General features: G+C 49.2%; 1 protein-coding gene across 3 annotated transcripts; it reads right to left on the minus strand.

Annotated features, from left to right (window-relative positions):
• On the minus strand, positions 1-26301 carry FAM234A (family with sequence similarity 234 member A). Of its 3 annotated transcripts, XM_060172691.1 has the most exons (13): positions 23439-25620; positions 22668-22828; positions 14689-14968; positions 4180-4296; positions 3748-3930; positions 2766-2893; positions 2444-2576; positions 2153-2291; positions 1726-1866; positions 1541-1619; positions 1179-1340; positions 872-974; positions 1-798 (listed from the first exon to the last, which is right to left on the minus strand). In XM_060172691.1, exons 3-13 carry the CDS (start codon positions 14939-14941, stop codon positions 602-604), a joined length of 1635 nt encoding a protein of 544 aa, XP_060028674.1. In that variant the 5' UTR covers positions 14942-14968; positions 22668-22828; positions 23439-25620; the 3' UTR covers positions 1-601. The 3 variants fall into 3 exon arrangements, with proteins under 3 accessions (XP_060028674.1, XP_016045919.1, XP_016045917.1); XM_016190433.2 differs by lacking the exons at positions 22668-22828; positions 23439-25620 and adding an exon at positions 26138-26301; XM_016190431.2 differs by lacking the exons at positions 22668-22828; positions 23439-25620 and adding an exon at positions 26098-26301.
• Positions 26302-27699: the final 1398 nt, after the last annotated feature.

Genomic DNA, 27699 nt, shown 5'->3' on the forward strand with positions numbered 1-27699 from the left:
ACAGTGCAAAACCATTTATTCTGGTTGTCCGGGGTACTGGCCTGGTCCCAAGCAGAATAGGCCAGGGTGGGATGGCAGGCAAGGCACAATGGTGAGGCCCACAGCAGGCTGCTGACTGGCCTCGAGCACCGAGGAGTGGCTGGCTGGGAGAGGACCAGGCTGCTCCTCACTGGATGGTCACAGGGGCACCTGGGCTCATTCCCTCATTCCGGTGGTGGTGGTGGTGGTGGTGGTGGCAGGGAGAGAGGGGAGGGGCAGGGGGAGCACGTTACCATCTGCCTCAGCTCCCAGATGCCCTCCAGGCCCCCTTCAGCTCCATGAGGCCTAGGGGTGCTGAGAGAGCCAGGGCTCTGGAGGGGGGCCCTGCAGACCTGCCCCCACCCAGGCACAGAATGAGAGCCTGGAGACAGTGTGAGGAGGCCCTGGGGCAGCAGGTGCCAGGGGCTCACAGGCGCCCTCTGTAGGATGGACGGCAGTAGGATGGCAGCCAGTAGAGAACAGCGGTGGGCAGCGTGGCCATGGTTGAGCAGGTTGAGGGCAGGTGGACAGCTGGCATCAGCCCCGTGGTCTGGCTGGGCAGGGTCTCAAGTGTGCCCTGTCCTTAGGCCTTGGTATTCAGGTACCGTAGGCGGGAGAAGCGGTCCCTGATGGCCAGCTCGCTGTCCGGCTTGCTCTTCTGCAGGCTCACCAACCTGCCATGCTGGATGAGGTCCCGCACCTTGTACTTGACCAAGGAGACTGGGCTCGGGCCTGTCAGGAGGAGGATGGTGGCATGGCGGCTGGGCTCCAGTACGACAACTGTGGGGACAGAACTGTGGTCAGGGTGGGTATACAGGGCAGCCCCAGGATAGACGGGGGTAGGCACACTCACCGCGGAAGGCCACGACTTGGGCAGAGACGTTGAGCAGCTCCAGCAGGAAGCCCGGTACCGTAGGGTGGAACATGTACAGGCTGTGTGGGGCATCCTGTGGGGCCTGGGGTGCAAAAAACGTGAGCTAGTCCTCGAGCCCTGACCAGTCCTCCCTTCCTCTCCTCCAGCCTGTCCCCCTTCTCAGAGGTCCCCAGGTGGAAACTGGGAACTCTCCTGCAGTTTGCAGCCCCATCAACCTCCCGGTGGAGTCAGTGGGCACTTCCTAGCCCCTCCTGTCCACATGGGGTTCCCTGAGCCTGTGCCCTACCTGTACTGTCTGGTTGGTGCTGGTTGAAGGGGGGAGGCCCCAGAAGAAGAAGACTGAGTGGGAGTCAGCAGTCAGCAAGCTGGCTGACTCTGGGGCTCCAGGAAGGCTGGGGAACGCCTGCCTCCACAGAATGGCCCCACTGTCCAGGCCGAAGAGCAGGATCTGAGGAGGGAAAGGTGAAGTGACACAGATGTCCAGGTCTTCTGGTCCCCACTCAGAGTCCCAGCCATCCCTATGTGCATCCAGATCTCATTGCAAGTGGGGGAAGGGAGAGTGAGGGGGTAGAGAGAGTGAGGGGGCAGGGAGGGTAAGGGGGCAGGGAGGGTAAGGGGGCAGGGAGGGAGTGAGAGGTAGTATGGCACCTGTCTGTCCTTGTCGTTGGTTCCATTCTCCACAGCCACAGCCTTGGCTTGGGGCTTGTAGTTTCCAATTATGGGCGTTCTGGGGGAGAGAAGGGAGAAGAGCACATGGGGCTGGAGAGGCCAGGCCCACCCCAGGGGCCTTTGCTGAGGGCAACGCTACCCCCACAGTGCTGTGCAGAGCCTACCTCAGCACCCGGGTGGAGCCCAGGATCCAGCGCGGCTCCTGCTCCTGGTCGCTCAGCAGTGCCAGGGCCTCTGCAGCCACCACCAGCAGCTCCTCAGTCCTGGCCCCCAGCACCCTCACCACTTGGTGGATGCCTCCAGAGCTGGAGAGGACGGGACCACTGGCCAGGTGGGGAATGGGATGCTGCCTGCCCCTCCCCATCCCATGTGCATGGGTCCTTGCTCTAACTCAGGGACGTCCCCCACCACTGCACCTGGACAAGAGGGCTCTACTAGGAACCCTTTTTTCCCCTGAACATCACTTGGTGCTGATGTCTGACCCTGGACAGATCTGGTGCCCACAACTCCTGCAGGGCTCCCCCACCCTAGCTCCACTCTACCTGCTGCCAGCACCCAGCACCAGCCTGCTGGGCTCCCCACAGTACCCACTTGTGCAGGAGAAGCCTGGAGACGGTGGCGTTGAACGTGTCCTCCCAGAGGGCATCTCCCTTGAACACAGTGTCTTCTCTACCTGTCACTTGCTTGTGTATCTCCTTCAGGGACCAGCTGCACAGGGACCTTGATGTTCCTGGTATAGAAGGGCTTGTCACCTCAAGTTCAGTGTCCCTGGGGACCCTGACCTGATAACCTGAATTGAAGCTGTAGCCAGGAACTGAAGCGTTCCCTACCCGTGGCCCTGCGAGTTGACCCCCTTCTACCAGTGGCCAGGGACAGACTCACTGCATGGGAGGAGCACGTAGTAGGCACCCATGGAGGTGAGGTGCAGGAGTGGGCGGCCCACCCCTTCCACGCCAAGACTGAGCTGGTGGCCGATCTGGAACCCAGTCCTGCCCGAAATGACGGAGCTGTGAACCTGGCAGGGGCAGACAGAGTGTCAGGGTCTGCCAAGGGCAGGTGGCAGTGCTCCCGCTTGAGAGGCTGCTTCACTCAAGTGTGGAGCCCAGGGACACCAGGCAGCCCTCCAAGAAGTAGCCACCAGTGTGCACCCCTGTCTGTAGATGCCACCTGACCTGAGGGCGGCCGTGAGTGCCCATGGACTGACCTGCCCATTCTGGCTGAGCATCAGCAGGTCTAGCACTCCATCGGCATCCATGTCAGGCAACAGCAACAAAGGGCTCAGGACGGACGCCTTGCTTCCCAGGCTGCTGAGCTGGCTCCACAGAGAGTTCCCTGAAACCAAGACACCATGGCTGGGCATCGGCCCCAGGCCACTGTGCTGACCTCGGGGCCTGGGCCAGGATGCCAGAGGTGATGGCATCAATTCAGAATCCTGTCTGTCTTTCCAGCTTCCTGAGGATTCTAGTGCTGCCTGGGGCTTGGGAGGCCTGGGTTGACTATTCTGGGTGCACACTGTGTCCTGCCACCCCCATAGGCCCCAAGGCTAGGGACCCTTTACTGGTGATTGTCTGCCACCATGTAAAGGGGTACCCAGGGTACCCCAGGTCCAGGCACAGCAGGTCCTCATAGACATGCTCTCAACTCATCTGGGTCTGATGCTGCTCTACTCGTTAAGGGTTTGCTGTGAGGGAGAGAGCGGCAGAGCTCAGGTGCAGGGGGCATTGGGGCTGGAGCTCAAGTGTGCCAGCTCTGTGCTTCCTGTTGTGCCACCGACTGGGCTGGTGACTCTTCCTGGCACACTTCTGGTCTGTCCCAGGAGCCAGTCCAGTGGGGAGAGCCCACACCCAGCACCAAGTGAGAACACCCTGGACAGCACAGGGAGCTCCGTGCAGGGTGGGACTGTGCTGTAGTGTTTCTTCCTGTCTCTCGCTTTCAAACAGTACAGACTGAACACTGGGCCAGGAGGCAGTGCAGAGGCATAATGCCTCTGTGTGGGACAAGTGGTCCACGCAGTGTGGTGACCTGAGACTCTGTCAGGTGACAGAACAGCAACATGGAGGCCAGGGCTTAAGGTAGGAGCTGTGTGGGAGGGGTCTTGCCCCCATGAGCCTTCAGACCAGCCAGTCTTGGCATGGCTGTGTGTATGGCTGGCAGAGCCCAAGGAAAGCCGCCTGGTGCCAACGTACCTGTGCAGGATTTGATGGCCTGCATGGAGCCGGACAGGCTTGTGAGGATGCAGGTGGAGCAGCTCTTTGGACTCAGGAGGCCACAATCTGCCAGAACCTTATCCTGGGCCACCGGCTTTGCCCAGAGCACACTGCCATTGGCCCCAGACAGGGCAGCCATGATGGAGCAGGGGGAGGAAAAGCCTGCAGAGGAGATGGGGTGTGGGTGTAGCCTCTCCCCACCATGCTGAGTCCTGGGACTCACACAGGCCCACCCTAGAGTACAGACCAAGGGGGTCAAGGCCATTGTGGGCTATGGAAGTGGGCACTTGCTGCTAGCTTCCTGGTCCCGCAGGAAGGGGTGAGTGGACCGCCCCCACTGCATGGTGGGACTGTGTGAGTAGACAGCCCCTGGGTGGGCAGGACTGCATCCTCACTTCAGGACAGATGTACCTTGGTCAGCGCAGGAGTGATTGGAGAGATCGCTGTCATTGGTGCTTGTATAAATAAAGAGGACATCTTGGATCTTGTCATTGTCTATATCTTCTGTGGCTAGAAAGCTGAGTGTGGCTGCAAAGCAAAATTGCAGGCAGTAGCCTCAGGGTCTTTCATGGTGGAGACTCCACGGACTGAGAAGGGCTTCAGCATAAAGCCTTGAGCCAGCTTCATGCTTACTGCCCTGAGTGTCCTGCTGGCCTGGCAGGAAGGCTGCTCCCTGGAGGAGGTACATGGGGATCCTAGGAGCTGGGCTAAACCTTGGTCAGTACCACATGGGAGTACCATGCACAAGGGGAAGCCACATGAGGGGGTGAAGTGATGCTACAGTGTATCTCCTTCTCTCTCTATTTCTCTCCATCTCTGTCTCTGACCGAAAGGATAAACATGAACAAAAAAACCAATCCCATACAATGCGCAAAGACCCAGGTTTGAGCCCCCGGTCCCCACCTGCAGTGGGAAAGCTTTGTGAGTAGTGAAGCAGGACTACAGGTGTCTCTCTGTCTCTCCCTCTCTATCACCCCCTTCCCTCTCGACTTCTGACAGTCTCTATCCAATAAATAAAGATAATAATAAAATATTAAACAGTGTTTAAAAAAAAACAGTCTGGGGCCGGGTGGTGGCGCACCTGATTGAGCGCATATGTTACAATGTACAAGGACGTAGGTTCAAGCCCCCACCTCCCACCTACAGGGGGAAAGCTTCACAAGTGCTGAAGCAGGGCTGCAGGTGTCTCTCTGTCTCTCACCCTCTCTACCTCCCCATTCCCTCTTGATTTCTGACTGTCTCTATCCAATAAATAAATAAAGATAATAAAAAAATTAAAAAAAACATGTACTGTTATATGGAAAACTGGGAAATGTTCTGCATGTACAAACTGTTGTACTTACTGTTGAATGTAAAACATTAATTCCCCAATTAAAAAAAAAAGAAAAAAAAAGTCCCTGAGAGCAGTGGAATCAATCAGATATGAAGCTTCAGTGACAAAAAGTAAGTGTGATGTACACACCCCACCAGGCCCGTCACTGGACTCCAGCCCCAGCACTGCCTGGGAGCCGAGCTATACCGTCGCTCCCCGTCTGTCTGGCATGAGGTAAACAGGCTGGAAAGGCTGGGCAGCTTTTATCATGCACCCCCATGACCATGTCACATACAAGTCCCCAAATGGATCCCTGCCCTCTGGCTCAGCCCCCTCTCCACTTGCTGGCTGTGCTGGCCACAGGGAAGTCCACCAAGAGAGAGCACCTGAGGGCGGAGAAAAAGCACAGTAGGTAGTGCGCCTGCTTTGCTGTGCTCAAGGCTCAAGTTTGACCCCAGGCACCACATGGGAGGTGCTATGGCACCAAGGGCAGCTCCAGTACAGAGGTGTCTCTATCTAATAATGGTTATGCAAACAGACTCTCAACCCCTCTCTCCACCATTAGCCAGAGATGAGCAGTGCTCTGGTGAGAGAGAGAGAAAGAGAAGAAAAACAAAAATTTATGGGGGCTGGGCAGTGGTGCACCCAGTAGAACACATATGCTACCACACACAAGGACCGGGGTTCAAGCCCCTGGTCCCCACCTGCAGTGAGGAAGCTTCACAAGTAGTGAAGTAGTGCTGCAGGTCTCTCTCTCTCTATCTCATACTTCCTTCTTGATTTCTGTCTCTGATGAATAAATAATAGAAAACATTTTTTCTTGGGAGTTGGGCGGTAGCACAGCGGGTTAAGCTAAGGTGGTGCAAAGTGCAAGGACCAGTGTAAGGATCCCGGTTCGAGCCCCCGGCTGCCCACCTGCAGGGGAGTTACTTCACAGGCGGTGAAGCAGGTCTGCAGGTGTCTTTCTCTCCCCCTCTCTGTCTTCGCCTCTTCTCTCCATTTCTTTGTCCTATCCATAAATGATGACGTCAATAAAAATAAGAATTGGTCCTGGCTTGGAGGACTTCCGGAGGCGGAGCTACGAGCAGCAGATTGCTTTCTCTCCTCTCTCCTCTCCTCCCCTCTCCTCTCCTCTCCTCTCCTCTCCTCTCCTCTCCTCTCCTCTCCTCTCCTCTCCTCTCCTCTCCTCTCCCAGATCAACTAGGAATACGAAAGGAGACCACCCGGGACCGAAACAAGACAGGACTAGAATGATCACAGGAACCCAGTAAATCACCCGTGAGTACAAACACGTGTGGCTGGTGACAGAGAGGAGAGAGGAGCCTAAGGAGAGATTAAGTGACTGCTAGCAGTTCAGCAGTTTATCAGTTGAGACACCACCTCCAGTCTGCTCCACCAACTAGGGGACAGCTTAAGGGAGGAGAGGACTCCCCAGAGACTCACCAAGTGCAACTCTGAGTCTCCATTGCTACTACCCTCAGATCTGGAGCAGTGACAGGGAGGGACACCAGGGGACAGAGATCTAACCAGGAAACTCAGAAGATCTATACCTCGGTGGCATAGCTGAGGGGCTGTGAAAGTCTCTTTGCATAACCACTGGATTATCTCTGCCACACCCTGCTTTATCTCTTGGTCAGGAGTCAGTGATTAAGCTAAGAAGCCTATTGACAGTTTAAAAGCTCTCAGGCTCCCATAGCCTACAGGGAAGGAAAAAAAAAAAAAAGAGGCTTTTAAACCCCTGAGCTCCAACTCAGGGATTGAAACAACTGATAACTTCCACTACTGTGAACCCTTTAATTAACTTACTTAAACACAAGTCAATTCAGGCAATAGTGATCAATAATTTGAAAATCACTGATAAAGGGAACTCATAACATAAATATAAAATGGTTAAAACAACAAGAAAAAATACTGGAGAACTGAACCAGGACAAGAGTCCAGCTAAAAGTCCTCCAGAGGGTGAAGCACAAAATAACGAGTTCAACATCCAAACATTAGCTAAGGAAATAATAACAGGAGTGAGTAAAGAATTTGAAAAAATTGTAATCAGAAATGCAGGAACAACAAATGAGAATATGGAAGAAAATACTAATTATTTCATGGTTATTAGAGAGCTGAAAGCTGAAATCGCTGAGCTAAGAATGCAACTAGCTGAACAAGCTAAAACAGTATCAGAGCAGGGCAACTTCTTCTTCTTCTAGCATTTGACCTTCTTCCGTAGCCAGTCAACAGCATCAGGTTGAGCCTGATGTAAAGTTTCGAGACCTCTTTGAATCTGGAGAGGTGGCAGTCGTTGACTATGTGGGTCATAGTCTGTCTGGAGCCGCAGGGGCAGTTCGGGTCGTCTCTGGCTCCCCAGCGATGGAGCATAGCGGCGCACCGACCATGGCCTGTTCGATAGCGATTGAGGAGGGCCCAATCATACAAAATAGATGAACTCCAGAAAACAAGAGGGCAGAGAGAATAGAATCTATGAGGCTGAAGACAGAATTAGCAAGATTGAGGATGAATTAGAGACAACTAAAAAAGAAGTAAGAGATCTCAAAAAGAGATTAAGAAATGCTGAAAACAACAACAGAGTCCTATGGGATGACTTCAAAAGAAACAATATATGCATTATTGGCATACCAGAGGAAGAAAGAGAAGGAGAGGAAGAAAGCATTTTCCAGGCCATAGTAGCTGAAAACTTCTCTAGTCTAGACAACATCAAAGACATAAAAATTCAAGAAGCCCAGAGGGTCCCAAACAGAATTAACCCAGACCTAAAGACACCAAGACATATCATACTTAGAATGGAAAGGAAAAGGAAAAGAAAGGATCCTGAAGGCTTCAAGAGAAAAACAGAGTCAACTACAAAGTAAAACCCATAAGATTAGCAGTAGACTTCTCCATACAAACACTACAGGCCAGAAGAGAATGGCAAGATATCTATCGAGTGCTCAATGAGAAAGGCTTTCAGCCAAGAATACTATATCCTGCTAGACTGTCATTCAGACTAGATGGAGGCATCAAAACCTTCTCAGACAAGCAACAGTTGAAGGAATCAATCATCACCAAGCCTGCCCTGAAAGAAGTTCTGAAAGGTCTCCTATAAACAACCAGACCACCACAAATAGGACATATATCAAAACACTCTAAAACTCTACAAGAATGGCGTTAAAATATCTTCAATCTTTGATATCAATAAATGTCAGTGGCCTGAATTCACCTATTAAAAGACACAGAGTAGGAAGATGGATCAAAAAACACAACCCAACAATATGCTGTCTACAGGAAATGCACCTAACTCAACAAGACAAACACAGTCTTAAAGTGAAAGGATGGAAAACTATCATACAAGCCAATGGCCCACAAAAAAGGGCAGGAGCAGCTATTCTCATATCTGACATGATAGACTTTAAAATAGATAAGATTTAAAAAGATAGGAATGGACACTACTTAATGCTCAGAGGATCAGTCAATCAAGAGGACTTAACAATTACTAACATCTATGCACCCAATGAGAAGCCATCTAAATACATCAAACTTCTACTGAAAGAGCTACAGCAATATATTAACAGTAACACAATCATAGTAGGGGACTTCAACACCCCACTCTCTCAACTTGACAGATCATCCAGGCAGAAAATCAATAAAGACATAAGGGAGCTAAATGAAGAGATAGATAAACTAGATCTATTGGATATTTTCAGAGTCATTCATCCCAAGAAACTGGAATACACATTTTACTCAAATCCACATGGGTCATTCTCAAGGATAGACCATATGTTAGGCCACAAAGACAGCCTCAGCAAATTCAAGAGCGTTGAAATCATCCCAAGCATCTTCTCAGACCACAGTGGAATTAAACTAACACTTAACAATCAACAAAAGATTAGTAACAGTTCCAAAATGTGGAAGCTCAACAGTACACTTCTTAACAACTTCTGGGTCAAAGAGGAAATCAAGGAAGAAATCAAAATGTTTCGAGACTTCAATGAAAATGAAGACACAAGCTATCAAAATATTTGGGACACAGCTAAAGCAGTCCTAAGAGGGAAGTTCATAGCTATACAAGCACACATTAGGAAACAAGAAAAAGCACAAATAAATAGCCTGATTGCATATCTTAAAGACCTAGAAGAAGAACAACAAAGGAACCTTCTTGTTGCTTTAGGAAGCAACCAGAAGGACAGAAATCACTAAAGTTAGGGCAGAAATAAATAACACTGAGAATAGGAAAACCATACAAAAGATCAATGAAAGTAAATGTTGGTTCTTCGAAAGAGTAAACAAAATCGACAAACTTTCAGTCAGACTCACAAAACAAAAAAGGGAGAAGACCCAAATAAATCGGATAGTAAATGAAAGATATCACAACAGACACCGCAGAAATTCAACATATCATGCGAGGCTTCTATGAACAACTATATGCCACCAAGCTAGAGAACCTGGAAGAAATGGACGATTTCCTAGATACCTACCAACTTCCAAAACTAAGTAAAGAGTAAGTGGATAACATGAACAGACCCATAAAAGCTAATGAAATTGTAACAGTTATCAAAAATCCCCCAAAAAATAAAAGTCCTGGACCAGATGGTTTTACAAATGAATTCTACAAAACTTTCAAAGAAGAACTAATACCTCTACTTTTAAAAGTCTTCCAGAAGATTGAAGACACTGGAATACTCCCTGCCAGCTTCTATGAAGCCAACATCACCCTGATACCAAAAGCAGACAGGGACACAACCAAAAAAGAAAACTACAGACCAATATCTCTGATGAACATAGATGCGAAAATTTTGAACAAAATTCTAGCCAACCGGATACAACAGTATATCAAAAAGACTGCTCATCATGACCAAGTGGGGTTTATCCCAGGCATGCAAGGTTGGTTTAATATACGTAAATCAATCAATGTGATCCACCACATCAACAAAAGCAAGACCAAAAACCACATGGTCATATCAATAGATGCAGAGAAAGCCTTTGACAAAATACAATATCCCTTTATGATCAAAACACTACAAAAAATGGGAATAGATGGAAAATTCCTGAAGATAGTGGAGTCTACATATAGCAAACCTACAGCCAACATCATACTCAATGGTGAAAAACTGGAAGCATTTCCCCTCAGATCAGGTACTAGACAGGGCTGCCCACTATCACCATTACTATTCAACATAGTGGTGGAAATTCTTGCCATAGCAATCAGACAGGAGCAAGGAATTCAAGGGATACAGATTGGAAGAGAAGAAGTCAAACTCTCCTTATTTGCAGATGACATGATAGTATACATGGAAAAACCTAAGGAATCCAGCAAGAAGATTTTAGAAATCATCAGGCAATACAGTAAGGTGTCAGGCTATAAAATTAACATTCAAAACTCAGTGGCATTCCTCTATGCAAACACTAAGTTAGAAGAAATTGAAATCCAGAAATCAGTTCCTTTTACTATAGCAACAAAAACAGTAAAATATCTAGGAGTAAACCTAGCCAAAGAAGTGAAAGACTTGTATACTGAAAATTATGAGACACTACTCAAAGAAATTGAAAAAGACACAAAGAAGTGGAAAGATATTCCATGTTCATGGGTTGGAAGAATTAACATCATCAAAATGAATATATTACCCAGAGCCATCTACAAATTTAATGCTATCCCCATCAAGATCCCAAGCACATTTTTTAGGAGAATAGAAAAAATGCTACAAATGTTTATCTGGAACCAGAAAAGACCTAGAATTGCCAAAACAATCTTGAGAAAAAAGAACAGAACTGGGGGCATCACACTCCCAGATCTCAAACTGTATTATAGGGCCATTGTCATCAAAACTGCTTGGTACTGGAACATGAACAGACACACTGACCAGTGGAATAGAATTGAGAGCCCAGAAATGAGGCCCCACACGTATGGACATCTAATCTTTGACAAAGGGGCCCAGACTATTCCATGGGGAAAGCAGAGTCTCTTCAACAAATGGTGTTGGAAACAATGGGTTGAAACATGCAGAAGAATGAAACGGAATCTCTGTATTTCACCAAATACAGAAGTAAATTCCAAGTGGATCAAGGACTTGGATGTTAGACCACAAACTATCAGATACTTAGAGGAAAATATTGGCAGAACTCTTTTCCACATAAATTTTAAAGACATTTTCAATGAAACGAATCCAATTACAAAGAAGACTAAGGCAAATATAAACCTATGGGACTACATCAAATTAAAAAGCTTCTGCACAGCAAAAGAAACCACTACCCAAGCCAAGAGACCCCTCACAGAATGGGAGAAGATCTTTACATGCCATACATCAGATAAGAGTTTAATAACCAACATATATAAAGAGCTTGCCAGACTCAACAACAAGACAACAAATAACCCCATCCAAAAATGGGGGGAGGACTTGGACAGAATATTCACCACAGAAGAGATCCAAAAGGCTGAGAAACACATGAAAAAATGCTCCAAGTCTCTGTCAGAGAAATGCAAATCAAGACAACAATGAGATATCACTTCACTCCTGTTAGAATGTCATACATCAGAAAAGGTAACAGCACCAAATGCTGGAGAGGGTGTGGGGTCATAGGAACCCTCCTGCACTGCTGGTGGGAATGTCAATTGGTCCAGCCTCTGTGGAGAACAGTCTGGAGAACTCTCAGAAGGCTAGAAATGGACCTACCCTATGACCCTGCAATTCCTCTCCTGGGGATATATCCTAAGGAACCCAACACATCCATCCCAAAAGATCTGTGTACACATATGTTCTTGGCAGCACAATTTGTAATAGCCAAAACCTGGAAGCAACCCAGGTGTCCAACAACAGATGAGTGGCTGAGCAAGTTGTGGTCTATATACACAATGGAATACTACTCAGCTGTAAAAAATGGTGACTTCACCGTTTTCAGCTGATCTTGGATGGACCTTGAAAAAATCATGTTGAGTGAAATAAGTCAGAAACAGAAGGATGAATATGGGATGATCTCACTGTCAGGCCGAAGTTGAAAAACAAGATTAGAAAAGAAAACACAAGTCGAACCTGAAATGGAATTGGAGTATTACACCAAAGTAAACGACTCTGGGGTGGGTAGGTGGGTGGGGAGAATACAGGTCCATGAAAAATGATGAATGAAATAGTGGGGGTTGTATTGTTAAATGGGAATCTGGGGAATGTTAGGCATGTAAAAAAAAAAAAAAGAAGTAGAAACGCAAAGCAGAAATTGACTGAGTTTGGAGTATGGCACCAAAGTAAGAAAGCAGAAGTACACTAGAGTTTGCAGTGAGTACCTCCCTAACACTTCCTCTCCACTTTTGCAAGCTTTGGGTCCATGATTGCTCAACAATTTGTTTGGCTTTGTATGTTAACTCTCTTTTCAGTCACCAGGTTCCAGGTGTCATCAGGATGCCGGCCAGACTTCCCTGGATTGAAGACCCCACCAATGTGTCCTGGAGCTCAGCTTCCCCAGAGACCCACCCTACTAGGGAAAGAGAGAGGCAGACTGGGAGTATGGACCGACCAGTCAACGCCCATGTTCAGCGGGGAAGCAATTACAGAAGCCAGACCTTCTACCTTCTGCAACCCACAATCACCCTGGGTCCATGCTCCCAGAGGTATAGAGAATGGGAAAGCTACTGGGGAGGGGGTTGGATATGGAGATTGGGCGGTGGGAATTGTGTGGAGTTGTACCCCTCCTACCTTATAGTTTTGTTAATTAATCCTTTCTTAAAAAAATAAAAAATAAATAAAAAAACAAGCAAACAAACAATATATATATATATATGTATATATACTATTAATTATTTTACATTTTCACAAGTATCTGAAACTTGACACTTAGTATAGTCAAACTTTTTCTACTTAACTAGTCTAGTAAGTATAATAATTTATAACAAATAACGTTCAGCATCTTTTTCATGTGTTATATATAACAGCTGTGTAACTTCTTCAGCTTTTTATTTTATTTTATTTTTTAACCAAAGCACTAATCAGCTCTGGCTTATGGTGGTGAGGGGGATAAAAAAAAAAAAAGAAAACACAAGTCGAACCTGAAATGGAATTGGCGTATTGCACCAAAGTAAAAGACTCTGGGGTGGGTGGGTGGGTGGGTGGGGAGAATACAGGTCCATGAAAGATGATGAATGACACAGTGGGGGTTGTATTGTTAAATGGGAATCTGGGGAATGTTATGCATGTACAAACTATTGTATTTACTGTTGAATGTAAATCATTAATTCCCCAATAAAGAAATAAATTATTTAAAAAAAAAAGAAGACAGAAATCGAGAGGGTAGGGCAGATAGGGAGAGAGACAGAGAGACACCTGCAGCCCTGCTTCACCACTTGCAAAGCTTTCCATCTGCTGGTGGGGACCGGGGCCTCGAGCCCCGGTCCTTATGCACTGCAACATGTGCGCTCAACGAGGTGCGCCACCACCCGGCCCCGCTTTCCCTCTCTTATTGCATCTCCTCCTTTTTATCTGAGCACTGCTTGTCTCTGGATTATGGGGACTGAAATTCTGTTATTTAGGACAGCATAATAGTTATGCAAAATACTTTCATGCCTGAGGCTCCAAAGTCCCAGGTTCAATTCCAGTCCCACCATAAATCAGAACTGAGCAATGCTAGGGGGGTGGAGTGGGTGAATCTATTTAATAAATTATTGTGCTCTAAAAAAAAAAAGAAGTTGAAAAACAAGATCAGAAAACACAAGTAGAACCTGAAATGGAATTGGCATATTGCACCAAAGTAAAGACTCTGGGGTGGGTGGGTGGGGAGAATACAGGTCCATGAAGGGTGATAAATGACATAGTGGGGGTTGTATTGTTAAATGGGAAACTGGGGAATGTTATGCATGTACAAACTATTGTATTTACTGTTGAATGTAAAACATTAATTCCCCAATAAAGAAATAAATTAAAAAAAATAAAAAAACAATTACAATAATAAAAAACATTTTTATTTTTAATTTTTAAAATATTTATTTATTTTCCATTTTGTTGCCCTTGTTGCTTTAGTTATTATTGTTATTGTTACTGATGTCATCTTTGTTAGATAGGACAGAGAGAAATGGAGAGAGGAGGGGAAGACAGAGAGGGAGAGAGAAAGACAGACACCTGCAGACCTGCTTTACCACCTATGAAACAACTCCACTGCAGGTGGGGTTGCCCGGGGCTTGAACCGGGATCCTTGCGCTTTGTGCCACATGTGCTTAACCTGCTGCACTACTGCCTGACTCCCTCTTTTTCTTTCTTTTTTCTTTCTCTTTTTTTTTTTTTTTTGCTTCCAGGGTTATCACTGGGGCTCAGTGCCTGTACTATGACTCCACTGCTCCTAGTGGCCATTTCCCCCAATTTTGTTGCCCTTGTTATTGCTGTTGTTGGATAGGACAGAGAGAAATTGAGAGAGGAGGGAAAGACAGAGAAGGAGAGAAAAAGATAGACGCCTGCAGACCTGTGAACTGGGATCCTTACACTGGTCCTTGTGCTTCACGCCTTGTGTGCTTAACCTGCTGCACTACCGCCCGGCAATAGAAAATATTTTAAAGAATTAAAAAGAAAATGCAGATGGGCTGAGGTCCAGATACCACAAGAAACAGAAAGAAACCCACCCCCAGCGAGGAAAGGGTGGAGACTCACCTGTTCCGCTGAAATTGACACTCCATGCCCTCTGGGACGCTGGGCGCTCGGGGCACGGGATGATGAAGGAGACCACGAACACCACCAGCAGGCAGAGAAAGAGTGAGATGAAGAAGGCTGCGGCTCGGCAGCGGGACAGGCGCGAGTGGAGGCTCTCTGCCGCCTCCTTCCCCGGGCCCACAGGGGCCTTCTGCTCTTGGCCCTCCTCGTTCTTCAGGGGGTGGATCTCCGCCTCTAGGTCCTTGCCCTCCATTGTGGTGCACACATCCCAGTGCGGTCACTGTGTGGACGGATTGAGGGGTGGCGTGAGGGGTGCCTGCCGCACAGCTGGCTCAGGGGTCCCTGGGGACAGAAAGCACCCAGGCATACTGCCCACAGGCCTGGTAGGGTGGCGGCTGACAGCAATAACCAGTTAAACATTCACAGCTGCCAGGAAGGGCCCAAGATCAGTGGAGTGAGGTGCTCGCAGTCACCTGTGCTGGAGTGCCCATTCAGCTGGCCTGTCCCTGTCCTTATCTGCAAAAGGGAAGCCGCTTCCGCTCTGAGTAACTGGCAGGTGCATCTAAGTACCTGTTGCCACATCTGGTGCAGCACAGCCATGATGATTATGAGGAGACAGATAAGAAGTGCGGTGGAGAGGGCAGGGGGCAGGAGGGCAGAGGGGCCCCTGAGGGGATGGGGTGATGCGAGCTGGCAGGAGACAGCAAGAGCCTGTGTGGAAGAGCGTGGGCCCTGCCCACTAGTCCTTTCTGCTGTCACCTGAGCAGGGAAGGGATCCTCTTACGGAGGGCCAGGTGCTCGGCACCCTACAGCCCTTTCATTAAAAGCTCCCCTTCTTGGGAGTTGGGCGGTAGTGCAGGTGGCGCAAAGCGCAAAAGACAATGTAAGGATCCTGGTTCGAGCCCCTGGCTCCCCACCTGCAGGGGAGTCGCTTCACAGGCGGTGAAGCAGGTGTCTATCTTTCTCTCCCCCTCTCTGTCTTCCCCTCCTCTCTCCATTTCTCTCTGTCCTATCAAACAATGACATCAATAACATTTAATGACTACAACAATAAAACAAGGGGAATAAATAAATTAATAAAATAAAAATAAAAAGAATTTAAAAAATGCTTCCCCTTTGGGAGTTGGGCGGTAGCGCAGTGGGTTAAGCGCACATGGCGTGCCCCCGGCTCCCCACCTGCAGGGGAGTCTCCTCATAGGCGGTGAAGCAGGTCTGCAGGTGTCTATCCTTCTCTCCCCGTCTCTGTCTTCCCCTCCTCTCTCCATTTCTCTCTGTCCTGTCTAACAAAGATGACATCAATAACAACAACAATAAAAAACAAGGGCAACAAAAGGGAAAATAAATAAATAAATTTAAAAAAAAATCTTCCCCTCTGTAGGTGAGAGCCTGGGGCTTGAACCCAGGTCCTTGTGTGTGCTCAACTGGGTGCACCACGGCCCCACCCCATTTCTCCTTTTTTATTCAAATGCACCTGAATGTAGGAGCTCAGAGAAAAGTGAGCCACGCCCTCCACTGTGATAACCAGCACAGCCCTTGTCTCGGGCAAAGCTCACAGTGAATGCAAAGGGACACATGAGAGAGCCGGTGACAAGTGGGCTGGGCAGGCACGTCCATCACGTCCAATGCTACCATCAGGGTTCGAGGGGCAACTCTGCTGATTTCTACAGAAGTCAAAGGGACTAGTAAGAGATCTCACCTGGAAGGGCACCTGCTCTGTGATGGGCCCTACCTAGGCTCTAACCTGGCCCACAATGCACTGGGAAGCATCGGTGCTATGGTGTCTCCCCTCTGCCTCTCTCTATTTGAAAAAGTTAAGTTGACCTGGAGTGGTGAAGCCCTAGGGATGACCTCCCCCAAAATAAAGGATTTGAGTGTTTGAGGCCCAGAGCACCAACCAAAGCTCAGGAGACCTGACATGGAGCCCTCCCATATGACAGCCCCCCCTCCCCACCAGGCAGCACTCCCACCAGGCATCACTACACTAGGTAGCCCCTCTCACAGCCAACCCCCCCTTCTTCTGTCCTCTGTGCTAATGCCACAGTCAGTCATTCTGGCTGTTAAAAAAGAAAAACTAATAACTAAAGCTTTTCTTTGTTTCTTTTTTAAAAAATATGTTTAAAATTTTCAAAAAACAGGGCTGGGGAGGCGGGCAGTAGCATAGCAGGTTAAGCACACATGACCCCAAGGGCAAGGACCGGCATAAGGATCCTGGTTCAAGCCCCCAGCTCCCCACCTGCAGGGAAGTCGCTTCACAGGAAGTGATGAAGCATGTTTGCAGGTGTGTCTATCTTTCTCTCCCTGTCTCTGTCTCCCCTCCTCTCTCGATGTCTCTCTGTCCTACCTGCCGGGCTAGCATGAGGGTGCCTCTTCCTGGGAGCATACTCTCTGGGTTTGGAGAGAACTCGACCGAAGCCAGCCTGGACTGCTACTCACTCAGGGACGCGAGAGATGACTCTGGGAACAGACTTGTGGTGGCGAGACAATTTGATTCTTTATTGATCAGGGAGCCCAGGCTTTTAAAGGTTGGACCCGGAAGTGGAAAGTCAGAACTAGAAATGGCTTGACATGGTTTGGAGAGGGGTAGAGAAAGGCAAAAGGGATTGGAAAGCTAGGAACTTCCTTAGCAATAGTTTTGAGGGTTTTAACTGGTAACGATTGGGCTGCATTGGATCGACCTCGTGGTGCATCCCGTGAGTACCCATTCATTGGGGAAACTGACGATCCTTCCTAGCTGACTGAATCCACATGGATCCCAGTCACTTTCAAAGCCAGCAACAAGCAGCTCCTGACAGCTTTCAACCTGACCTGTTGACTGGCTACGGAAGAAGGGCAAACGCTAGAAGAAGAACTGGTAACGATCAATAATACCCTGCAGGCAGGGAGGGTCTAGAGTGTAGACAGAAGACAGATCAAAGGAATGGAATGGGTGGGGATCTTTCAGGCAAAACAATGATTCTGTAGATAATAAGTCTGATACGGGGTGGAGGGTAGATAGCACAATGGTTATGCAAAGAGACTCTCATGCCTGAGGCTCTGAAGTCCCAGGTTCAATCCACTTCTTCTTCTGGCGTTTGCCCTTCTTCTGTAGCCAGTCAACAGCGTCAGGTTGAGCCTGATGTAGTTTCGAGACCTCCTTTGAATCTGGAGAGGTGGCAGTCGTTGACTATGTGGGTCATAGTCTGTCTGGAGCCGCAGGGGCAGTTCGGGTCGTCTCTGGCTCCCCAGCGATGGAACATAGCGGCGCACCGGCCATGGCCTGTTCGATAGCGATTGAGGAGGGCCCGATCATAACGTGCTAGGTCAAAGCCGGGTTGACGCTTGCAGGGGTCTGTGATGAGGTGTTTGTTCTTTACCTCAGCTGACTGCCAGCTCTGTTTCCAAGAGTCTGGAACAGAGAAGTTCAGTGTAGGCATAGGGGACCAGATTGGGTGATGAGATGTCAAGCGTTGGACAGGGTGGGCGAAGATATCTGCGTATATTGGCAGGTCTGGTCGAGCGTAGACGTGGGAAATGAACTTAGATGATGCCGCATCCTGACGAATATCTGGCAGGGCGATGTTGCTAAGAACTGGCAGCCATGGAACCGGGGTGGAATGGATGGTTCCAGAAATGATCCTCATGGAGGAATATAATTTGGAATCGACCAAGTGGACATGGGGGCTACGGAACCATACTGGGGCACAGTATTCTGCAGTGGAATAGCATAATGCCAGAGATGATGATCGTAGTGTGGAAGCGCTCACGCCCCATGAGGAGCTGGCCAGTCTTGCAATGATGTTATTCTTCGCACCCACCTTTGCTGCAGTTTTTATGAGATGTTTGTGAAATGACAGAGTGCGATCGAGAGTAACGCCAAGATAGACTGGCTGGGCTTCATGCCGGATTCTTGTACCGCCAAGCTGCACATTAAGCTCACGCGAGACCGAGGCATGGTGTAGATGGAAAACAGATGATACCGTTTTTGCAGTTCAATCCACTGCTCCACCATAAGCCAGAGTGGAGCAGTGCTCTGGTGTTTCTGTGTCTTTCTCTCTCTGCATCTCTCTCAAAAATAAAATATTAAAAAAAAAAAGTCTGATAAGACCAGAGGATGGATGTCCCCTCAAGTCAAGCCCTGCCAAGCCCAACCACATCCTCACAATTTCCCGACACTATCCAACAACAGTGATAAAACAACAATAAGCAACAAGGGCAACAAAAGGGAAAAAGTAGTCTCCAGGAGCAGTAGATTCATACCGAGCTCGCCCAGCAATAACCCTGGAGGCAAAAAGCATTAAAAAAAATAGGGCTGAGGAGCCAGAATCATGGTTCTGCAAAAGATTTTCATGCCTGAGGCTCCAAGGTGGCAGTGGATAAAGCTTTGGACTCTCCAGAGTGGGGTCCCAAGTTTGAACCCCGGCATCGAATGTGCCAGAGTGATACTGAAACTTCTTTATTTCATTAATAAACTAAAAGAGGGCTGGGTGGTGTTGCACCTGGTTGAGCACACGTTATAATGTTCAAGGACTTGGGTTTGGGTCCCCAGTCCCCACCTGCAGCTTTGTGAGTGGTGAAGCAGTGTTGCAGGTATCTGTCTCTTTCTCCACATCTCCCCTTTCTCTCTCAATTTCTGGCTGCCTCTATACAATAAATAAAGAGAATAAAAATTAAAAAATATATATATAGAAAAAGGGTAGGGGTAGGTAGCATAATGGTTATGCAAAGAGACTTATGCCTGAGGCTCTGAAGTCCCAGGTTCAACCCTCTGCACCACCATTAGCCAAAGCTGATCAATGCTCTGGTTAAAAAAAAAAAAAAGTCAGGCGGTAGCATAGATAGCATGTTAAGCACAGATAGCATGAAGAGCAAGGACTGGTGCAAAGATCCTGGTTCGAGCCCCTGGATCCCCACATGCAGGGTGAGGGGTCACTTCACAAGCAATGAAGCAGGTCTGCAAGTATCTATCTTTCTCTCCCCCTCCTCTCTTGATTTCTCTGTCCTATCCAACAACAACAGCAATAGCAACAACAAGGGCTACAAAAATGGAAAAAATGTTAATCCCCCAATAAGGAAATTAAAAAAAAAAAAAAAGGGAGTCAGGTGGTAGTGCAGTGGGTTAAGCACACGTGGCACAAAGCGCAAGGACTGGTGTAAGGATCCCAGTTCCAACCCCCCGGCTCCCCACCTGCAGGGGAGTCGCTTCACAGGCGGTGAAGCAGGTCTGCAGGTGTCTGTCTTTCTCTCCTCCTCTCTGTCTTCCCCTCCTCTCTCCATCTCTCTCTGTCCTATCCAACAACAACAACAACAACAACAATAATAATAAACTACGATAAAAAAACAACAAAGGCAACAAAAAGGAATACATAAATAAATTAATTTTTTAAAAGTTTGTTAAAAAAAAAGATGTCTTGGAACTCAGGCTGTAGCGCAGTGGGTTAAGTGCAGGTGGCGCAAAGCACAAGGACCGGCATAAGGATCCCGGTTCGAACCCCGGCTCCCCACCTGCAGGGGAGTTGCTTCACAGGCGGTGAAGCAGGTCTGCAGGTGTCTGTCTTTCTCTCCTCCTCTCTGTCTTCCCCTCTTCTCTCCATTTCTCTCTGTCCTATCCAACAACGACAACAACAATAATAACTACAACAATAAAACAACAAGGGCAACAAAAGGGAATAAATAAATAAAATAAATATAAAAAAAGATGTCTTCACCTGAGGGACTGGAGGACAAAAAAGGAAAAGAAAAAGATGAAGAGGGTGTCGGGTGGTAGTGCAATGGGCTAAGCACAGGTGGCACAAAGCACAAGGACCAGCGTAAGGATCCTGGCTAGAGCCCCCGGCTCCCCACCTGCAGGGGAGTCTCTTCACAGGCGGTGAAGCAGGTCTACAGTTGTCTATCTTTCTCTCCCCTTCTCTGTCTTCCCCTCTCCTCTCCATTTCTCTCTGTCCTATTTAACAATGATGGCATCAATAACAACAATAACTACAACAACAATATAAAATAACAAGGGCAACAAAAGGGAAAATAAATAAATATAAAAAAATTAAAAAAAAAAAAGAAACAAACGGAAAAAGGGCTGTCAGAAGCAGTGGATTGATTTGTAGTGCATGCACCGATTTACAGTGATAACCCTGGGGGCAAAAAAATAAAAAAGAGAGAGAGACCCTCCGGTAGCAAGCTATATATATGCACACAAGCAAGAGAGACACAGAGCATCACTCTGGCATATACATTGCCAGGGATTAACCCCCAGATCTCCTGTTTGCAAGCCCTGTGCTCTACTGCAGTGCCATGGCCCAGGCACCCACAATATTTTAAACTTTCACAGGCTAGAACTTGGGTTCCTCACACCGAGGTTGGAAGCTTACACAGGAAGCAGGCATGAAGCCTGATCTCTCCATGTGGCACAGAAACTGAGGGGAGCAGTGGGCGGGGAGGGGCTGTAGGGACTTTGGAGGGGTGGCAGCAGGGTTCCCTCTTCTGTTTCCTGCTGAGGACAGAGAAGCTTCCAGACCCCCAGGTGTGACTTCACCTGGCCTTAGAAGTCCAGTCTTCAGGGAGCAGACTCTGAAGTCCAAGCATGCACTGCTTGACAGGGTGTGTGTGTGTGTGTGTGTGTGTTATCATTGGGGGTGGGAGTGTGGGGCCCCCTTCCCATGTTGCTTGGAGCCTGGGGCACCCAGCCATACTCAAAAGAAAGCTCAGTGCTCCTTCAGCTGAGTCGCTGTCCTGCAGCTGCCAGAAGTACACTCTTTACCACACTCCAGGACCTGGGTTCAAGCCCCTGGCACCACATAGGAGCACCATGCACAGTACCAAGGGAATTCCATGAAAGGTGGCACAGTGTTGCACTTGTTACCATGCACAAGGAGTCAGGTTCAAGCCCCTGGTTTCCACCTGCCAGGGGTGGGGGTGGGGAACTCCAGAAGCATAGCAGTGCTGCAGATATCTTTCTCCCTCCTCTCTCTCTCCCCATTTCCCCTCTTTCTGTTTATCTCTATCAGAACAGAAGGAGGGGAAAACAATGCTGGAATTGTTGGAGTCATTGTGCAAACACCGAGCCCCATTGAGAACCCTGACAGGAAAAAAAAAAAAAGTGGAGCAGTCTGTCTCTATCTGAATGTATTTAAAAAATACTATTTATGGGAGTCGGGCGGTAGCGCAGCGGGTTAAGCGCACGTGGCACAAAGTGCAAGGACGGCGTAAAGATCCCGGTTCGAGCCCCCGGCTCCCCACCTGCAGGGGAGTCCTTCACAGGTGGTGAAGCAGGTCTGCAGGTGTCTGTCTTTCTCTCCCCCTCTATGTCTTCCCTTCCTCTCTCCATTTCTCTCTGTCCTATCCAGCAATGACAGCATCAACAGCAATAATAATTACAACAACAACAAAACAACAACAAGGGCAACAAAAGCAAATCAATCAACCAATAAATAAATATTTTTTAAAAATATTATTTATTCTGGACAGAGACAGACAGAAACTTAGAGGTGAGGGGGAGCTAGAGAGGCAGAGAGACTGAGAGACATCTACAGCACTGCTTTACCATTCAAGAAACTTCCCCTGTGCAAGTGTGGGGACCCCATGGGCTGGAAACTGGTTCCATGCACACTGTAATGTGTAAGCTCAACTAGGTAACCACTACCCAGCCCTTCTATCTGAATTTAAGCAAACAAACAAAACCAAAAACAGACTAAATGCTGGGTGCCCAAGAGCTAATGACACTTTCTGCTGTTAGCTTCCACTGAGGAGGGAGGCAGATGCAGAAGGCACCTTACCAGAGACCCACAATGAAGTCTGTGCAGAACACAGCCTAGGAAGTACCAGTCCCTGCCTGCCAGCAACTCAGTCCTCCTGTCATTTCAATAAGGACACCCAGAAGAGTGGCCAAGCACCCAGCTGCTTGGGGAGCTGGGCAGGAACCCTAACCCAGACCACAGTCATGTCAGGTCCCCAGGTGCTGAGAGCCCCTCACTGAGTGCAGATGGAGCCAAATAAGGAGCTCCACGTACCACAAAGCAGTGAGATTGACAAGATGTGCAGTTGAACAGCAAGGCATCCAGTGTCCCTCTGTCACTGTCACTCAGGACAGTAGCAAGAAGTGGGTCCCTGGCCAGCACCTTCTCCTCCTGGGTCTGAAGGCTTGCAGTGCTGTACGGTCCACTTTGACGTCCTGTCACGGGTTATGAGAGGTGACGGCAATGAGAGGCTGCAGAGGAAGCTGCCAGACTGTCCCCAGAGCTCCAGGCCATATGGCTCATCCTAAGGGCAATGCCAGGCCTGGACACTGGGTCACAGGCAGAGCAGCTCAGCCATATTCCAGTAACTGTGAGCATACAGATAAGGGTGTCCCCTGGCTCCAAGTCCAGTCTTTAAGAATGATGTGCTGACTCAGAAACAACAGAACAAATAAATAAATAAAAATAACCTTAAGTCTTTTAGTGGAGGAGTACTTAGGCTAGGGGGTGAGAGTGTTTTTCAGAAAACTGAGAAATTTTACTCATGTACAACAACTGTGCCCACTGTAAACCATTAATCCCCTCAATAAACCTCCCCCAAAAAACCAAACAAACTCATTCTCACTCTAATTGCTTTACTTATTTACTTAGGCACCAGAGCTAATCTGGAGCTTTGCAGCCGTGTGATTTCACCACTCCCAGCACTCGCTGTCTTTCCCTCCCTTTCACTGCTCTCTCTTTCCATATATAGAGGGTGAGAGACAGAGAGAGGAGAGGCACAGGTCCCCTTACATGCCAGAGTGTGTGCTCTTCTGGGTAACCTACCTCCTGGCCGCAGGAGTTTGTTAAGTGGAGAAAGGAAGCAGGCCCGCCCTGCTACGGGGAAGGTCTGGTCACAGATGCCCATCAGTGGCCTGAGAAGACCCCACCCAACAGCGCGTGCAGGTGGCTGAAGAGTCCATCTGTGAGGCCACAGTGGACAGACCCTTAGTTGGGGGTCTCTGGGAGGCAGGACTTGTCTGGCAGATTACACGCTGCACCATTATCTTCTCCCAGGCACAACGCTGCCCATTTGGTCCGTGCCATGCCATGTCTGGTGAGGAGCACGGATATCAGCACTGCCCCTGGGCTGGTCCTCAGCACACCCTGTGTATGCACATGGACTGCCTGGCCAAGCAGCCTACACCGGCTGTTTTCACTGTGTGAGGGCAGGATGGGCTGTGCCCCCACCTCACTGTGCCAAGTGGGTGAGTTGTTTAGTGATGGTCAGGCAGGCGCTGTCTGCAGCCCAGGCTGGACAGGCAGATGGAAGGTCCTGACCACCGCTCTCCAGCCTCAGTCCACACGATCATTGCAGATGGGCTCATCCACACGAGTGGCCCAGGGGAGGTTTGGGGGCCAGGTCATCGTGGAGGGCACAGGCCACAGGCCTCCACCCAGCCACTAGGCAGCTCTGGAGTTTTCAGCTGAGCGCGGCAGAAAGGAACAATGACAGCCCAGTGTTTACAACAGAACAACAGTCCATTTTCTTCACCAAGAAGTCGGTGTCCAGTCAGTGAAGTGTGCGTTGTGGGCAGATAGCTCCTGGTCCCGTGGCCACCGCTGTGGAGGAGTGCTATACTGCTCCCCTGGATTTGGAGCCCTGGCTAGTCTCCCGTGGTGCTGCCAGGTGGCTTCCTAATGTCTCCAGAGCCTGTCACTGCCTAGCCTACAACCCCCGTAGGACAGCACCACGCCAGAACAATGTGTGGACACCAGGTCGTGGCACGCCCGGTGCTGTCATGGTAACGCAGGCCATCCAGGCAGCCCACCCCCTGACTCGCTGAGGCACACAATGGCTGTATCGCCCTGCTGTTTACAGGTGAAGTGTAGTGACTGCATGATATAAACACGCAAGTCAGGATAAATGTCTATTCTTGCTCTGCTTATAGTCAAATGTAGGGCTGCTAGGCCAGAGTTCACCCTACCTCCAGCCTCCTGCGTTTCCTGGGAGAGGGTTGAGTCCCACTTGCTGGGGTGGTTCTGCGGTGCTGAGCGCTCCTGACTCAGGCTGAGCAAGCCAGTCAGACTCTCAGCAATCAGGCCAGACTCAACATTCAATCCAGAATGTCCCAGGACTTCAAGAGCGGAGCATTCTCTTCCCATAGGACTGGGAAGTCCACAAGCTCTCTGTGTGCCTCCAAATGTGGAGCCATTTGCACTTAGCAAAGCCAGCTAGCAGCGAGAACATGGTGGAAGAAACAGTGCCAAATTTCCAAAAGTCACACAGGGCACTTTCTTGGCCACTACAGCTTCCCCTTTATCTCTCATCACTTGTTCCAAGATGGGCAACTTACTAGCAAGGACACGTACACTCAGGAAAGGCCCATCAGGCAAACAGCCACCAAGGACTGAGGCCCAGGCACCAGTGACCTGGGGCCGCCCCTCCAGCCTCATGGGTTCCAGAAGCTCCACCCCAGCATAGCTACTCCTGAGTTCCTGACCTGCAGACATCCAGGTAATAAAGCTATTTGTTTTCATCCATTTAACTGCTGATCTCAAGACAGCTGGAGATAACATGGATGAGGGAGGTGAAGGCAGAGAAAGCCAGCATAGAGGGAAGTAGGCAAGAGAGGAGACATGTGAAGGTGTGGGAATACAGAGTGCCCTGCAAAGCTGACCTACAACTGACCCTTCCTACCCTGGCCTCACTGCAGGGAAATGGGAGCCCCTCCATCGATGAGCTAATTCTCATGGGCCCTGTGCACCAGAAGCCCAGAACATGCCAGTGAGGGCAACAGATAACAGAGACCTGGTAAAATGGCCAAGAAAGTGTCTACTGGGCACCAGGATGGGCATGTCCAGATCCTTGCCTGCTCTGCATTTCTCTCTGGGATGCTGCATTCTGCTAGTTATCTGCTGGCTGTGCCTGCCCAGGCCCGGCCTCCCAGGGATCCCAGGGCTTCAGGCCACAGTTCCAGCACCATACGCAGTCTTCACCAGGCTGGGCAGGGTTCTGATGTGTAGAACCCATGGTAGTGCTGACCACCTGACAGTGTGACCGCCCCCCCCCCAGGCTGATCGTGTGACACTGCGGACCCCCAGGCAACACTAACCACTTGACAGCACTGACCCCTGTGGCAGTGCTGTCTGACAGTATGACTCCCCCCACAGCGATAGAGGCTGACCCCGACGCTGCTGACCCTAGTGACAGCGCTGACCTCTGTGATAGTGGCTGACCTCTGTGATAGTGGCGCCGGCTGCGGTGGCACTGAAGAGAACAGACAGCCAGGCTCCTTCCTGGTTGTACTCTGGCTCTGAAAGGCGTGGTCACTGTCCAACTAGCCCAGGCCTCAGTCCCTCAGGATGTGAAGTGCAGGGTCAGCTGATCACCTGCTGCTAGCTAGGCCTCCCGCAGCTCGCAGGTGCGGGCTCATCGCACTCATTCAGGTCACCGCACATCAGGCGCCAGCGGCTCAGGGCGCAACCTGTCTGGGACCCTCACCTGCACCTGTACACCTGCCGCACCTGTCACACCTGTGCACCTGTACGATCGCACCTGACCTCCCGCATCTGCAACTTCGCGCAGGTGGGGACTGACTCGAAATCCAGGTGGGACCCGGCCCTGTAGCGCGTGCGTGCACGCGCTGGGAGGACGCGGCGCGCTCACTCACCTGCCGCTGCCGCGCCACCACAGTGCCCGCCCGCTAGACGTCACTTCCGGTCTCCTGGCCCGGGGGGGGGGCAGGGGGCGGAAGTGGGCGAGGCCCGCCTGTCTTTGTTGCTAAGCGACGCGGTTATGGTGGCGTCCTTCTTGTTCAGAGGACCTCGGCAGCTGGTGGCGGTCCACTCCCGCGGGGGTCAGAAGGTCCTCAGTAGTCGAACTGACCCAGTGACACCCGCAGTCTTTTGCAAAGATCTCCTGGGGTTTTAATATCAGCGTTAATATTACCCTGTTGTGCACACAGTTATGGAGGCACCTATTTACTCATTACCTTGCAGAAGCAATAAGCCATGGTCCTTCAGTCCCGACCCGGAACTCTAGGGATCCTGTGAGGGCGAAATCTTTCCTCCGGATGCAGGGCGCCCTGTGGCTGAGGAGGATGGACAAGGGCCATTTTGTGTCTAGCCCTTCCTTCTACTCTATCCTTCTTAGATGATGAAATCTCTGAGGTCCAGTAGCCCAGGTTGGACAACTACCGTGCCGTCTCCAGAGCCTTGTCACAGGGATATATATATATATATATATATATATATATTAGACAGGACAAAGAAATTGAGAGGGGAGATAGAGAAAGAGGGTGGGGTAGATAGCATAATGGTTATGCAAAGAGACTCTCTGGCCTGAGGTTCCAAAGACCCATATTCAATCCCCCACACCACCATAAGCCAGAGCTGAGCAGTGCTCTGGTTTAAAAAAGAGAGAGAGAGAGAAAGAGATACCTGCAGCATGGCTTCAAATATTGCTTGAAGCTTCCCTCCTGCAGGTGAGGACTGGGGCTTGAACCTTGTTCCTTGCACATGGTAATGTGTGCACTCAGATAGGTTTGCCACTATCCAGTCCCTTTCTTTTTAAAGATAATGTAAATTTCATTATTTTTATATTAATTACTTGATAGAAATCGAGAGGGAAGGGGAAGATAGGTGGAGAGCAAGAGAGGCGCCTGTGGCACTGCTTCACTGTTCCTGGAGCTTTAACCACTGCAGATGAGAACTGAGGGGTTGAACTACACCCTTGTGCATTGTAACCTGTGCTCACAACTGGGTGCACCACCACCTAGTTCATGTCTATCTTTCTCTCCCCATCTCTGTCTTCTTCTCTTTCTATTTCTCTGTCCTATCCAACAATGATGACAGTAACAACAACAATAACAACAACAATAAAAAAACAAGGGCAACAAAAGGGAATAAATATTAAAAAAAAACCTCCTCTGTACATGCCCCCTCCTCTTATACCCTTCTTTATTTATTGATTTTTCCCTATTGTTGCCCTTGTTTTTTATTGTTGTAGTTATTATTGTTATTGATGTCGTCATTGTTAGATAGGACAGAGAGAAATGGAAAGAGGAAGGGAAGACAGAGAGAGGGGGAGAGAAAGACAGACACC

This window comes from Erinaceus europaeus, chromosome 15, assembly GCF_950295315.1.
Source record: "Erinaceus europaeus chromosome 15, mEriEur2.1, whole genome shotgun sequence".
NCBI classification, from domain to species: domain Eukaryota; kingdom Metazoa; phylum Chordata; class Mammalia; order Eulipotyphla; family Erinaceidae; genus Erinaceus; species Erinaceus europaeus.

What these genes read in the sequence shown, in the direction of transcription:
- FAM234A (XM_016190433.2), bottom strand. Translation starts at nt 14,941, where the DNA reads ATGGAGGGCAAGGACCTAGAGGCGGAGATCCACCCCCTGAAGAACGAG. An exon ending in TCCAGGCTTCTCCTGCACAA is followed by an intron (nt 1,867 to 2,152) that starts GTGGGTACTGTG and finishes CGTCCTCTCCAG; the next exon opens with CTCTGGAGGCATCCACCAAG. An exon ending in CCAAGTCGTGGCCTTCCGCG is followed by an intron (nt 799 to 871) that starts GTGAGTGTGCCT and finishes CTGTCCCCACAG; the next exon opens with TTGTCGTACTGGAGCCCAGC.